General features: G+C 39.3%; 1 protein-coding gene across 1 annotated transcript; it reads left to right on the forward strand.

The window, feature by feature from the left end:
- The first annotated feature begins 364 nt into the window (after window positions 1–364).
- LOC113266608 (olfactory receptor 1J4-like) lies at window positions 365–1,306 on the forward strand. Its single transcript, XM_026514342.4, has one exon. The coding sequence runs from the start codon at window positions 365–367 to the stop codon at window positions 1,304–1,306; it is 942 nt and encodes a 313-aa protein (XP_026370127.3).
- The last annotated feature ends 13,221 nt before the right edge of the window (window positions 1,307–14,527 follow it).

Below are 14,527 nucleotides of genomic sequence, written 5' to 3' on the forward strand. Positions count from 1 at the left end.
CTCTTGATCAGTACTCTAAAATGTGCTCAATAATTATGAGCTCCAAGGAGGAAGAGGATTGAATGTTTTATTTTCTGTTCTATTCTCAGTGCCAAGAAAGCAGCTGGAACATGGCTCAATAAGTGAAGAAATTTATTCTGGTCTCCTTTGAAGGAAATCTTGTTTGCTGTTGGAAATCTGGCACTGTGTGACCAGAAGGGCGCAGACAGAAGATTTAGACAGCAAAATGTGTGGTTTGTCTCAATTTTGACAGTCTCCAGGAAAAAAAGCATGTGGCTGTTATGTGCACACAGTTATGATAACCACCATATCTCAGTCCCTTATATTTCCTACTCCTTTTATCCCAGCAGAGATTAAGGAGACAATGAGGAGGGAGAACCAGAGCAGTGTGTCCGAGTTCCTCCTCCTGGGGCTCCCCATCCGGCCAGAGCAGCAGGGCGTGTTCTTCGCCCTGTTCCTGGGCATGTACCTGACCACGGTGCTGGGGAACCTGCTCATCGTCCTGCTCATCAGGCTGGACTCTCACCTCCACACCCCCATGTACTTCCTCCTCAGCCACTTGGCCTTCACCGATGTCTCTTTCTCATCTGTCACAGTTCCAAAGATGCTCATGAACATGCAGACTCAGCACTTATCCATCCCCTATGTGGGGTGCATTTCTCAGATGTATTTTTTCCTACTTTTTGTTTGTCTTGAAAATTTCCTTCTTTCTGTGATGGCATATGACAGGTATGTGGCCATCTGTCAGCCACTCCACTACACCACTGTCATGAGGGAAGAGATGTGTACTTTACTAGTGGCTGGCTCCTGGCTCTTCTCATGTGCCCATGCCCTGTTGCACACTCTCCTTCTGTCCCACCTCTCCTTCTGTGCTGACAATACCATATCTCATTTCTTTTGTGATCTCACTGCCCTTTTGAAGTTGACCTGCTCAGACACTTCCCTCAATGAGCTAGTTATCTTCACTGAGGGGGGAGTGTTTGCCTTCCTGACATTTTGTGCTATTTTGGGCTCCTATATCCGCATTGGGGCAACCATCCTGAGAGTCCCCTCCATCAAGAGGATCTGCAAAGCCTTGTCCACCTGTGGCTCCCACCTCCTCGTGGTGTTTTTGTACTATGAGACTCTTGCAATGATTTATTTCATTCCGTCATCAAACAATTCCAAGGTCAAAGACATAATTGCTTCAGTTATGTATACAGTGGTGACACCCATGTTAAATCCCTTTATCTATAGCCTGAGGAACAGGGACATGAGATTAGCTCTGGGGATACTTTACAGGAGGAAAGTTATTGTTACCAAGTAACCATTACTCACTCATGTTCTTTTTTGAAAAAAATTTTTTTATAGAAAAGCATAATCACTTTTTTAAACTTTGTCCTGCACAATATTGAGTTGTTTACTCACTTCTCATTACTTATTTTTTTGCTATTTAAATTTTAAAGTTTGATTTTCTTTATTTTTAAAGTTTGTTTTTATTATTATTATTTTTCGTAGTGTTCAACAATTCATTAGTTGTGTATAACACCCAGTGCTCATTGCAACATGTACCCTCCTTAATATCATGTTCTTAATTTTCCTAGTGATGTTTCCAGGGACATCTCCTTGAAAAATTGTGGAGGTGACTGTGGTAGACTGCAAAAATGGCCAAGTTACTTTGTTGCCCCTCCTTGCAAGTGTGGTTTTTTTTCCCTATCCACTGAATCTGGGCAGGACTTGTGGTTGGCTTTGACTAATAGAGTCAGTGAAAGTGAGATTTCCAAGCCTAGATAGACTCCGTTGCTGCTGCTCTTGGAACCTTGAGACCACAATGTGAACTAGTCTAAGCTAGGCTGTGGGAAGGTGGGGGCCACATGGAGGAGAACCAAGATATTCCAGTTAACAATCAACAAGCTCCCAGGTGACTTGGTAGGTAATAGGAGAGGCATGAGTGAGCCCTTGTTGAAATCAACTGAACCAAACCCAGACAAGAAGCCTCATCCACCTGAGCATATTCCCAGCCCAAACTGTCAGCCCATGGAACTGTCATATAAACAATGGTTGCTGTTTAAGCCACTAAGTTTTGGAATGGTTTGTTATGCAGCAAAAGCTAACTGATACAGTGGTGCCCTCCAAATTCTCCTTGATTTCAATGGTTTCTCCCCCATTTTGGACCCCTGGCTGGATTGCATTCCCTGCCTATTTTTCTAGAACCCACTGAAATAAAAAAACATTCAGGTCATGATCTCCGTAACCTATTGCCTTAGCTTTAGGTATATCTCTTCTTGTCCTCATTATTTTCACATAACCCTTGGTATGTGGCATTATGAGCAACTCTCATTTTTGTAAAGTCAACATCTTAAGGTACTTCCTTATCCAAGAGATAAGAATGACTTGCTATTATATCAAAATATATGAACTTCTTTTTCTGAAGGAAGATTACACATTATATGTTTTCTCTTGAAGAAGAGAGACAATCTTAGACTAAGATTAAAGGTCTGAATAACATTGCATTTTGTGTAAGTTATACCTTCTTACCCCTTAACTTAGTGATACCAGGTTGAAAAGACAAGAATTCTCAAATGTGATCTGCTCCTTGTCTTTAGAACAAAATTAACATATGGACAATTACAGCTGAATTAGTAGGAAGGTTTGTGAAACATGGTTTTAGATAAACGAAAAGTCACTAAAATGGCTAATATGACACTGAGTAATATATAGAATTGTTGAATCACTATATTGTACACCTGAAACTAATATAACACTATGTTAACTATAGTGGAATTAAAATAAAAGGTGGCACATAAATGTTTTTGTTTGTATAAAGAATGGCTAATAAGAAATTTAATGATAATTCATAGTGTGTATCAATTATGTAAATGATATAATAAACATTTTAGTTTCTTTGTCCTTTGGCCTATCATGTCCTATAGTTATATAGTATGTGTTGCTGCAAGTGCTTAAAGTAATAAAGTTGAGAATGTTTGCATTTGTAATGTAGTTGCTAGTTATATATTGTGTCTGATTGTTTCCTAAAATCTAAACATATTGCAAAGATTTTGGCTTTATTACACTTAAGTCAGTTTTTGCCCATGATAAAAACCCAGCACAGGAGCACAGTGCATTAAATCTCATTTCCAAATTCCCTAAACCAATGTAGGCTGTATGTTTTTATAACCAGAACTTTCTTTGTGGGGACAGCTTACTTCTGCCTTCTCAATTCCAGGTTATGAAAATGAGTTATTTTTTGCTGCACAAACAGCATGACCTGATTTCTAAAAAAGAAAAAAGATATATATATGTAATTGATTTTTTTGACAGGTATTTATTACGTATCTACTGTGTTATGGAAATTTCTGGAAGTGAACAAATCAGACAAAAATATTTTCCTTTTGTGGAGCTTATATTTTAGTGGGGAGACAATGAAAACAAACTTAATATGTAAGTTTCGTGTTTTTTTAAGTGCTATAAAATCCAGCATTGTGAAGAAGTCAGGAATGCAGGGGACAGGCTATAACTTTAAGTGGTGTGATGATGACTGGCCTCACCCAGTCACCATCACAAAGATATTTGAACAAAGAATTGAAAGCAGCAGGGAACAGAGCCACTGGGATATTTGCAGGATAAGTATTTCAGGGGGCAGGTACAGCAACTGCAACATTCTGAGATGTGACAATGCCAGCTATGTTCAGGAACAAAAATGAGATTCATCCCTGAAGGAAGGGGAGTGAGCATGTAGAAGAGCCCGAGGAGAGGGATTTATATATATATATATATATATATTTTTTTTTTTTTTTTTTTTTTTTTGAGGAGATAATTTTAAAGCCAACAGGGGCTAGATCCTTTAGTCTTTGTGATTTGATTTTTACTGTGAATTATTTGTGTAGTGCCTGGAAACTTTTCAGCAGAAGAGTAACATGATTCAGCTTTTAAAAAGGATCATTCGGGCTGGAGAAGGGGTCTGTGTGGAAGGAGGGGGACCATCTAGGAGCTATGGCAACAGTGCAGTTAAGAAATGAGAGGCTGGGATCGTAGCAGAGGAAGTAGTAAAAATTTGGTGAATACAGTATTTGGTTGTAATTTGGAACTGACAAGAGTTACTGATGAACTGAGAGGAGTGTGAGAGAAAGTAGACATCAAGGATTCCTACATTAAAAAAAAAAGTTTTTATTTAAAATCCAGTTAGTTGGGGAGGAGTAGGGGTCCTCTTTTCAGCTGGTCCCCTGAGTCTAGCTGGATAGGTACCAGACCATGCTGAAAACCCACGGAATCAGCCTGAGACACAGGCAGATACATCTGGATCTCTACAAATGAACATCTCCAGCGCTGAATATTGAGGTACGAAGCGGGGAGCTGTGAATCCACGCACAGATATTGGAAGATAAACGGAAGGGGGAGGGAGCCTCCGCATTGGGCGCTGGGAAGCGGTAGCCACCTGCACTGGGGAGCAGGCTGGACTCCCGGATGGACACCCACGAGAGAGCAGACTGAGACCGTGAGCCTGGGAACGCGTGTGCATCCGAACTGAAAACCAGTGCTCCGGTGTGCTCACTGCAACCGGACTGAGACCGGGAGCTCGGGAGCGTGTGCGGGGGCGGCTGGCGGTGTTAGAAACACAAAGGACAGAGACATGCCAGCCCTGAAAGTGAGGGCTGGGACACTGGCAGTGGGGTGCACAACCCGGGATGCTGCAGGGTTTTTAGCAGCACCAACAGAAACAGAGTTAAAGGGGCCAAAAGAGCTCAGTGGAGAGCGGACTGCGATCTCTCTGTTCTGAGATAGAGGCTAGGATTCAGCCATTGCTGCTCTGACTCTCAGAAGAGGCACAGAAAACCACCAGGGAAAGCCGCAAAAGAACAAAAGCCCAGAAATACCAGCTCACATTGTGCCAATCCCTATCCCCCCTCGGAGGGGACAGGGAGACTTTAACCAAACAGTGTTGCCTGAATATCAGCGCGGCAGGCCCCTCAACTAAAAGGCAGGCTGAAAAATCAAAGCCCACATCCCTAAGGTCCCTATAAAACAAGTGCACACTGCCTGGGTCCTAGCCAATAATTTGGGCTCTAGGCAACCCTGCAACCTCTCCTCATCGGAATGACGAGAAAGAGAAATCCCCCCCAGCAAAGAAAAGATACTGACTCTGTGGCCTCAGCCACAGAACTGATGGATATGGATATAACCAAATTATCAGAAATGGAGTTCAGAGTAACAATGGTCAAGATGATGTGTAGACTTGAAAAAAATATTAACAAAAATATTAACTAGAATATAGAATCTCTAAGGGCGGAAACGAGAGCGAATCTGGCAGAAATTAAAAATGCTATGAATCAAATGCAGCCAAAACTAGATGCTCTGACGGCCAGGGTAAATGAGGCAGAAGAACGAATTAGTGAATTGGAGGATGGGATGGTAGAAGAGAAAGTTAAAACGGAAACTTGGCTCAAAAAAACCCAATCTCAAGATGTAAATTAAGGGAGATTACTGACTCAGTGAAACCTTCCAATGTCAGAACCATCGGCATCCCCGAAGAGGTGGAGAAAGAGACAGGTCTACAAGAGATATTTGAGCAAATTGTAGCTGAAAACTTCCCTAATCTAGCAAAGGAAACAAGCATTCAGGTCCAAGAGGCAGAGAGGACCCCTCCCAAATTCAACCATGACAAACCTACGCCACGTCACGTCATAGTGCATTTCACAAATATTAGATCCAAGGATACAGTATTGAAAGTGTCCAGGGCAAAGACATTTCTCATGTACAAAGGCAAAAATATTAGGATTTTATCAGACCTGTCTACAAAGACCTGGAATGAGAGAAAGGGTGGGGGGGGGCATTTTTCATGCTCTTTCAGAGAAAAACATGCAGCCAAGGATCCTTTATCCAGCAAGGCTGTCATTCAGAATTGATGGAGAGATAAGGACCTTCCAGAATCACCAGACACTGACCAATTTTGCAACCACGAAACCAGCCCTATAGGAGATATTAAGGGGGGTTCTATAAAAGTCAAAAGGCCCCAAGAGTGATACAGAACAGAAAGTTACAATCTATAGAAACAAAGACTTTACAGGCAACATGACATCATTAAAATCATATCTCTCAATAATCACTCTCAATGTGAATGACCTAAATGCTCCCATAAAACACCACAGGGTTGCAGATTGGATAAAAAGGCATGACCCATCCATTTGCTATCTACAAGAGACTCATTTTTGAACTTAAAGATACATCCAGACTGAAAATGAATGGATGGAAAACCATTCTTTATGCCAATGGACGTCAAAAGAAAGCTGGGGTAGCAATTCTCATATCAGACAGATTAGATTTTAAACTAAAGACTATAGTTAGAGACACAGAAGGGCACTATATTATTCTTGAAGGATGTATCCAACAAGTGGATATGACAATTATAAATATCTATGCTCCCAACAGGGGAGCAGCAAGATACAGAGGCCAACTCTCAACCAGAATAAAGAGACATAGATAAAAATACGTTAATATCCATTAGTTCTGTGGCAGACGAGAATGAAAACACAATGGTCCAAAACCTATCGGACACTGCAAAGGCAGTCCTAAGGGGAAAATACATAGCCATCCAAGCCTCACTCAAAAGAACAGAAAAATCTAAAATGCAGTTTTTATATTCTCACCTCAAGAAGCTGGAACAACAACAGAGGGACAAGCCTAATTCACGCACGAGAAAGCAATTGATCAAGATAAGAGCAGAGATCAATGAATTACAAACCAGGAGCACAGTGGAGCAGATCAACAGAACTAGAAGCTGGTTCTTTGAAAGAGTAAATAAAATTGACAAACCACTGGCAAGACTTATCCAAAAGAATAGAGAAAGGACCCAAATTAATAAAATTATGAATGAAAAGGGAGAGGTCACAACCAACACCAATGAAATTGGAAGGAATATTAGAAACTTTTATTAACAGCTTTATGCCAATAAATTAAGCAATCTGGAAGAGATGGAGGACTTCCTGGAAACCTATAAAGTGCCAACACTGAACAGGAAGAAATTGATTTTTTAAACAGGCCAATTAATTATGAAGAGATTGAAACAGTGATAAACAACCTTCCAAAAAACAAAACGCCAGGACTGGATGGTTTTCCCAGGGAACTCTACCAAACATTCAAAGAAGAAATAATACCTATTCTCCTAAAGCTATTTCAAAAAATAGAAACAGAAGGAAAACTAGCAAACTCATTCTATGAGGCCTATATTACCTTGATCCCCAAAACAGGCAAAGACCCCATCAAAAAGGAGAATTACAGACCGATTTCCCAAATGAATATGGATGCCAAAATTATCAACAAGATCCTTGCTTATAGAATCCAACAGTATATTAAAAGGATTATCCATCATGACCAAGTGGGATTCATCCCAGGATGCAAGGGTGGTTCAACATTCGCAAATCTATCAGTGTCATAGATTTTATCAACAAGAAAAAAACCAAAAAACCTATGATTCTCTCAATAGATGCAGAAAAAGCATTAGACAAAATACAGCATCCTTTCATGATTAAAACCCTTCAGAGTGCAAGGATAGAGGGTACATTCCTCAATCTCATAAAAACCATCTATGAAAAGCCTACAGCAAATATCATTTCAATGGAGAAAGCTGGAAGCCTTTCCCTTAAGATCAGTAACACGACAAGGATGCCCACTCTCTCCACTATTATTCAACATAGTACTAGAAGTCCCTGCAACAGCAATCAGACAACAAAAAGGGATAAAAGGTATCCAAATCAGCAAAGAAGAAGTCAAACTGTCTCTCTTCGCAGATGACATGATCCTCTATATGGAAAACCCAAAAGAATCCACCCCCAAATTACTAGACGTTATAGACCAATTCAGTAATGTGGCGGGATACAAAATCAATGCTCAGAAATCAGTTGCATTTCTATACACAAATAATGAGACTGAAGAAAGAGAAATCAGGGAATCCATCCCATTTACAATAGCACCAAAAACCATACGTTACCTTGGAATTAACTTAACCAGAGAGGTAAAGGATCTATATTCTAGAAACTACAAATCACTCTTCAAAGACATTGAAGAAGACACAAAGAGATGGAAAAATATTCCATGCTCATGGATCGGAAGAATTAACATAGTTAAAATGTCCATGCTACCCAGAGCAATCTACACTTTCAATGCTATCCCGATCAAAATACCGAGGACATTTTTCAAAGAACTGGAACAAATAGTCCTTAAATTTGTATGGAACCAGAAAAGGCCCTGAATCACCAAGGAACTGTTGAAAAGGAAAAACAAAGCTAGGGGGATCACAATGCCGGATTTCAAGCTATAGTACAAAGCTGTGATCACAAAGACAGCATGGTACTGGCACAAAAACAGACACATAGACCAATGGAACAGAATAGAGAACCCAGAAATGGACCCTCGGCTCTTTGGGCAACTAATTTTTGACAAAGCAGGAAAAAACATCCAGTGGGAAAAAGACAGTCTCTTCAATAAATGTTGCTGGGAAAACTGGACAGCTACATGCAAAAGAATGAAACTTGACCAATCTCTCACACCATACACAAAGATAAACTCCAAATGGATGAAAGACCTTGATGTGAGACAGGAATCCATCAAAATCCTAGAGGAGAGCATAGGCAGCAACCTCTACGACATTGGCCACAGCAACCTTTTTCATGACACATCTCCAAGGCAAGGGAAACAAAAGATAAAATGAACTTATGGGACTTCATCAAGATAAAAAGATTCTGCACAGCTAAGGAAACAGTCAAAAAAACTAAGAGGCAGCTCACGGAATGGGAGAATATATTTGCAAATGACACTACAGAATAAAGACTGGTATCCTAGATCTACAAAGAACTTCTCAAACTCAATACACAAGAAACAAATAAACGAAACATAAAATTGGCAGAAGATATGAACAGACACTTTTCCAATGAAGACATACAAATGGCCAACAGACACATGAAAAAATGTTCAAAATCATTAGCCATCAGGGAAATTCAAATCAAAACCACACTAAGATACCACCTTATGCCAGTTAGAATGGCAAAAATAGACAAGGCAAGAAACAACAATTGCTGGAGAAGATGTAGAGAAAGGGGATCCTTCCTACATTGTTGGTGGGAATGCAAGTTGGTACAGCCACTCTGGAAAACAGTGTGGAAGTCCCTTAAAAAGTTAAAAATTGAGCTACCCTATGATCCAGCCATTGCACTACTGGGTATTTACCCCAAAGATACAGACATTGTGAAGAGAAGGGCCATATGTACCCCAATGTTCAAGGCATCACTGTCCACAATAGCTAAATCGTTGAAGGAGCCGAGATGCCCTTCAAAAGAGGACTGGATTAAGAAGATGTGGTCCATATATACAATGGAATATTACTCAGCCATCAGAAAGAACGATTACCCAACATTTGCATCCACATGGATGGGACTGGAGGAGATAATGCTAAGTGAAATAAGTCAAGCAGAGAAAGACAATTATCATATGATTTCTCTCATCTATGGAACATAAGAACTAGGAAGATCGGTAGGGGAAGAAAGGGATAAAGAAAGGGGGGGTAATCAGAAGGGGGAATGAAGCATGAGAGACTATGGACTCTGAGAAACAAACTGAGGGCTTCAGAGGAGAGGGGGTGGGGGAATGGGATAGACTGGTGATGGGTAGTAAGGAAATCAATGCTCAGAAATCAGTTGGTGCACTGGGTGTTATACGCAACTAATGAATCATCGAACTTTACATCAAAAACCGGGGATGTACTGGATGGTGACTACCATAATATAATTTAAAAAATTAAAAAGAAAAAGAAAAGAAAAGTCATCCTAATATCAACACAGAAAATTGTCTCATGAGTAAACAAATTATAGTTTACATGTTAAGAAAAAAATGTATCCAAATCACACTGGGTGTTATACGCAAATAATGAATCATGGATCATTACATCAAAAAGTAAGGATATACTGTATGGTTACTAACATAAAATAATAAAAAATTATTATAAAAAAGAACATTTATTGCAACTGAAAAAAAATAAATTCAAAAAAAAGAAGAAAAAAGTTATCCAAATCGGCAAAGAAGAAGTCACAGTTTCTCTCTTAACAGATGACATGATACTCTATATGGAAAACCCAAAATAATCCACCCCCAAACTACTAGAAATTATAGAGGTATTCAGTAATGTTCGGGATACAAAATCAATGCTCAGAAATCAGTTGCATTTCTATATACGAACAATGAGACTGAAGAAAAAGAAATCAGGGAATTGATTCCATTTACAATAGCACCAAAAATCATATGTTATCTCAGAATTAACGTAACCAGAGATGTAAAGGAACTATATTCTAGAAACTATAAATCACTCTTGAAAGACATTGAAGAAGACACAAAAAGATGGAAAAATATTCCATGCTCCTGGATCGGAAGAATTAACATAATTAAAATGTCCATGCTACCCAGAGCAATCTACACCCTCAATGCTATCCCGATCAAAATACCAATGACATTTTTGAAAGAACTGGAACAAACAGCCCTTAAATTTGTGTGGAACCAGAAAAGGCCCCGAATTGCCAAGGAATTGTTGAAAAGGAAAAACAAAGCTGGGGGCATCACAATGCCGGATTTCAAGCTATAGTACAAAGCTGTGATCACAAAGACAGCATGGTACTGGCACAGAAACAGACACAGAGACCAATGGAACAGAATAGAGAACCCAGAAATGGACCCTCGGCTCTTGGGCAACTAATCTTTGATAAAGCAGGAAAAAACATCTGGTGGAAAAAAGACAGTCTCTTCAATAAATGTTGCTGGGAAAATTGGACAGCTACATGCAAAAGAATGAAACTAGACCACCCTCTCACACCATATAGAAAGATAGACTCAAAATGGATGAAAGACCTCAACGTGAGACAGGAATCCATCAAAATCATAGAGGAGAACATAGGCTGTAACCTCTTCGACATCGGCCACAGCAACTTTTTTCATGACACATCTCCAAAGGCAAGAGAAACAAAAGAAAAAATGAACCTGTGGGACTTCATCAAGATAAAAAGCTTCTGCACAGCCAAGGAAACAGTAAAAAAAAAAACAACAAAAAAAAACCACAAAAAACTAAGAGGCAGCCCACAGAATGTGAGATGATATTTGTACAGGACACTACAGATAAAAGACTGGTATCCAAGATTTACAAAGAACTTCTCAAACTCAATACATGAGAAACAAATAATCAAATAAAAAAATGGGCAGAAGATATGAACAGACGCTTTTCTGATGAAGATATACAAATGGCTAACAGACATATGAAAAAATGTTCGAAGTCATTAACCATCAGGGAAATTCAAATCAAAACCACATTGAGATACCACCGTTTGCCAGTTAGAATGGCAAAAGTTGACAGAGCTGGAAACAACAAATGTTGGAGAGGATGTGAAGAAAGTGGATCCCTCCTACATTGTTGGTGGGAATGCAAGTTGTACAGCCACTTTGGAAAACAGTGTGGAGGTCCCTTAAAAAGTTAAAAATGGAGCTACCCTGTGATCCAGCAATTGCACTACTGGCTATTTACCACAAAGATACAGACGTATTGGGGCGCCTGGGTGGCACAGCGGTTAAGCGTCTGCCTTCGGCTCAGGGCGTGATCCCAGCGTTATGGGATCGAGCCCCACATCAGGCTCCTCCGCTATGAGCCTGCTTCTTCCTCTCCCAGTCCCCCTGCTTGTGTTCCCTCTCTTGCTGGCTGTCTCCTTCTCTGTCGAATAAATAAATAAAATCTTTAAAAAAAAAAAGATACAGACGTAGTGAAGAGAAGGGCCATATACACCCCAATGTTCATAGCAGCATTGTCCACAATAGCTAATTTGTAGAAGGAGCCGAGATGCCCTTCAACAAATTACTGGATTAAGAAGATGTGGTCCATATATCTAAGGGAATATTACTCAGCCATCAAAAAGAACGATTTCTCAACATTTGCTGCAACATGGACGGGAATGGAGGAGATAATGCTAAGCGAAATAAGTCAAGCAGAGAAAGACAATTATCATATGGTTTCATATGGAAGATCGGTAGGAGAAGAAAGGGAAGAAGAAAGGTCGGGGTAAACAGAAGGGGGAATGAACCATTTGAGACTATGGACTCCGAGAAACAAACTGAGGGCTTCAGAGGGGAAGGGGGGAAATGGGATAGGTTGGTGATGGGTATTAAGGAGGGCACGTATTGCATGCTGCACTGGGTGTTATATGCATGTAATGAACTATGGAACATTATAAAGAAAACTAGGGATGTACTGTATGGTGACTAACATAATAAAAAAATTATTATTAAAAAAATAAAAAATAGAAAATTCAAAAAAAAATAAATTCCAGTTAGTAACATATATTGTAATATTAGTTTCAGGAGCAGAACTTAGTGATTCATTACTTACATACAACACCCAGTGCTCATCACAACATGTGCCCTCGTTAATACCCACCACCCATTTAATCCATCCCCTGCCCACCTCCTTTCTGGCAACCCTCAGTTTGTTCTCTATAGTTAAGAGTCTGTTTGTGGTTTGCCTCTCTTTTCTTTTCCCCCCCTATGTTCATCTGTTCTAGTTATGTACTTGGATAAATACTAAACTAAATTAATTATGGTACCTTTGTACAAGTCTTGAAATTTGGTAATGTGTTTCCTCCAACTTTATGATTTTTTTCTTCAAGAGTGTCTTGGCTGTTCTAGGTTACTTTTCATTTCCACTTAAATTTTATAATGAATCATTGAACACTACATCGAAACTTGTGATGTACTATATGTTGGCTAATTGAACATAATAAAAATTTTTAAAAATTATAATGGACTTCTTGATGTCCAAGGGCAATTATCAGACCCCTGTACTCAGGCTTGGAGTAAACTGGGTAGAATCATGGTTCACTCTCCCACAGCCTACTCAGTGGCAGGGGGCCATATTTGGTGTTGGTATCTATAGACTGTGGTTAGGGGAGGAAGTCACAAAGGAATGCAAATTACAATGACCTCTTGTTTCTAACTGAAAACATTTGATGCACTAGGACAGTGCAGATATATTTTTAAACTTTCAGAAGTTTTGGTACCTTGAGTACTATCAAATTATCATTAAACTGAAAGAGCCAAAAGTAATGCATACACTTAGAATATTTCTCTTCTTTGGTACCCTACATAGAAATTCTTTCACTATTGGTTTGGTCATCTGATATATTAATAGGTTTATATTACATGAGATATATATATATATATATATATATATATATATATATATCAATTTAAACAAATCAGACATTACTAATGTGTATGAGTTGGAAATTCTCTCCCTCTCTGTCCACTGCACTTCTATTCTTACTCTAGTGACTACACACACACACACACACACACACACACACACACACAGATTGATACAGTTTTTAAAAACATAATGAATTCATACTTTTATAATTATTCCACATCTTGATTTTTCTACCTGGTGGCTTTTCAAGGAAGTCATAGACATCCATTTGATTCTTTCAACCTGCTGCATATTCTACATTCTATGTGATTAATCTTTATTTCCCCATTGCTGATTGATTGGATTTTAGGTTGTTTTCAATTTTTATCTGTTATAATCCGGGAATGACTGAAAAAAATCTCAATATCGAACATATATTTATGATAATATTTCCATAGGATAGACCCTCAGAGTGGGAGTTTCTAGAATGAAATACTTAATCCCATACTTTAAACATAACTTTGGGGATAGGTGGGAATGAGAAAGGTTCCAACTTCCTCACTGTGGAATGGATGACTTCCATGTAATCACTCTTGTTTCTTAATCTTTCTGACCATTACCATTCTTAAAGAGGTATGTATGTATGTATGTATGTATGTATGTATGTATGTATTTACTTACTTATTTGAGAGAGAAAGAGAATGCGCACACGGGGGGGAGGGGCAGAGGGGAGAGAGAAAGAATCTCAAGCAGACACCCCACTGAGCGTGGAGCCTGATGCAGGGTTCAGTCCCATGACCCTGAGATCATGACCTGAGTCAAAATCAAGAGTTGGATCCTCAACCCACTGAGCCACTCAGGCACCTATGGCCATTACCATTAAATTGTATGGTAAAAAAAACAACAACAGGAAATTAAAAAGAAAAAACACAACATTTTAATAAAGGATAGAAATTTAAGAGGGAAGTAAAAGTAAACATTTTGAAGGAAGAAAAGTTTTTGAAAGAAAAAATAAGGAATTCTAAAAATCCTCATAATGAGAAAGGTTACTAGAATATAATTCTCCTCCTCCCCTTCCCTCTCTCCCTCCATTCTTTCCCCTTGAAATGTTGCAAAGACACTCAGAAGCTATAAATTCAGTAATCATTTTCAGCAATAACTGTAATGTGAAGGGTTTTGGAGAGTAGGTCTTTTTTTTTTTAAAGATTTTATTTATTTATTTGACAGAGAGAGACAGCCAGCGAGAGAGGGAACACAAGCAGGGTGAGTGGGAGAGGAAGAAGCAGGCTCCTAGCAGAGGAGCCTGATGTGGGGCTCAATCCCAGAATGCTGGGATCACGCCCT

This window comes from Ursus arctos, unplaced genomic scaffold (assembly GCF_023065955.2).
Source record: "Ursus arctos isolate Adak ecotype North America unplaced genomic scaffold, UrsArc2.0 scaffold_18, whole genome shotgun sequence".
Lineage (NCBI taxonomy): Eukaryota > Metazoa > Chordata > Mammalia > Carnivora > Ursidae > Ursus > Ursus arctos.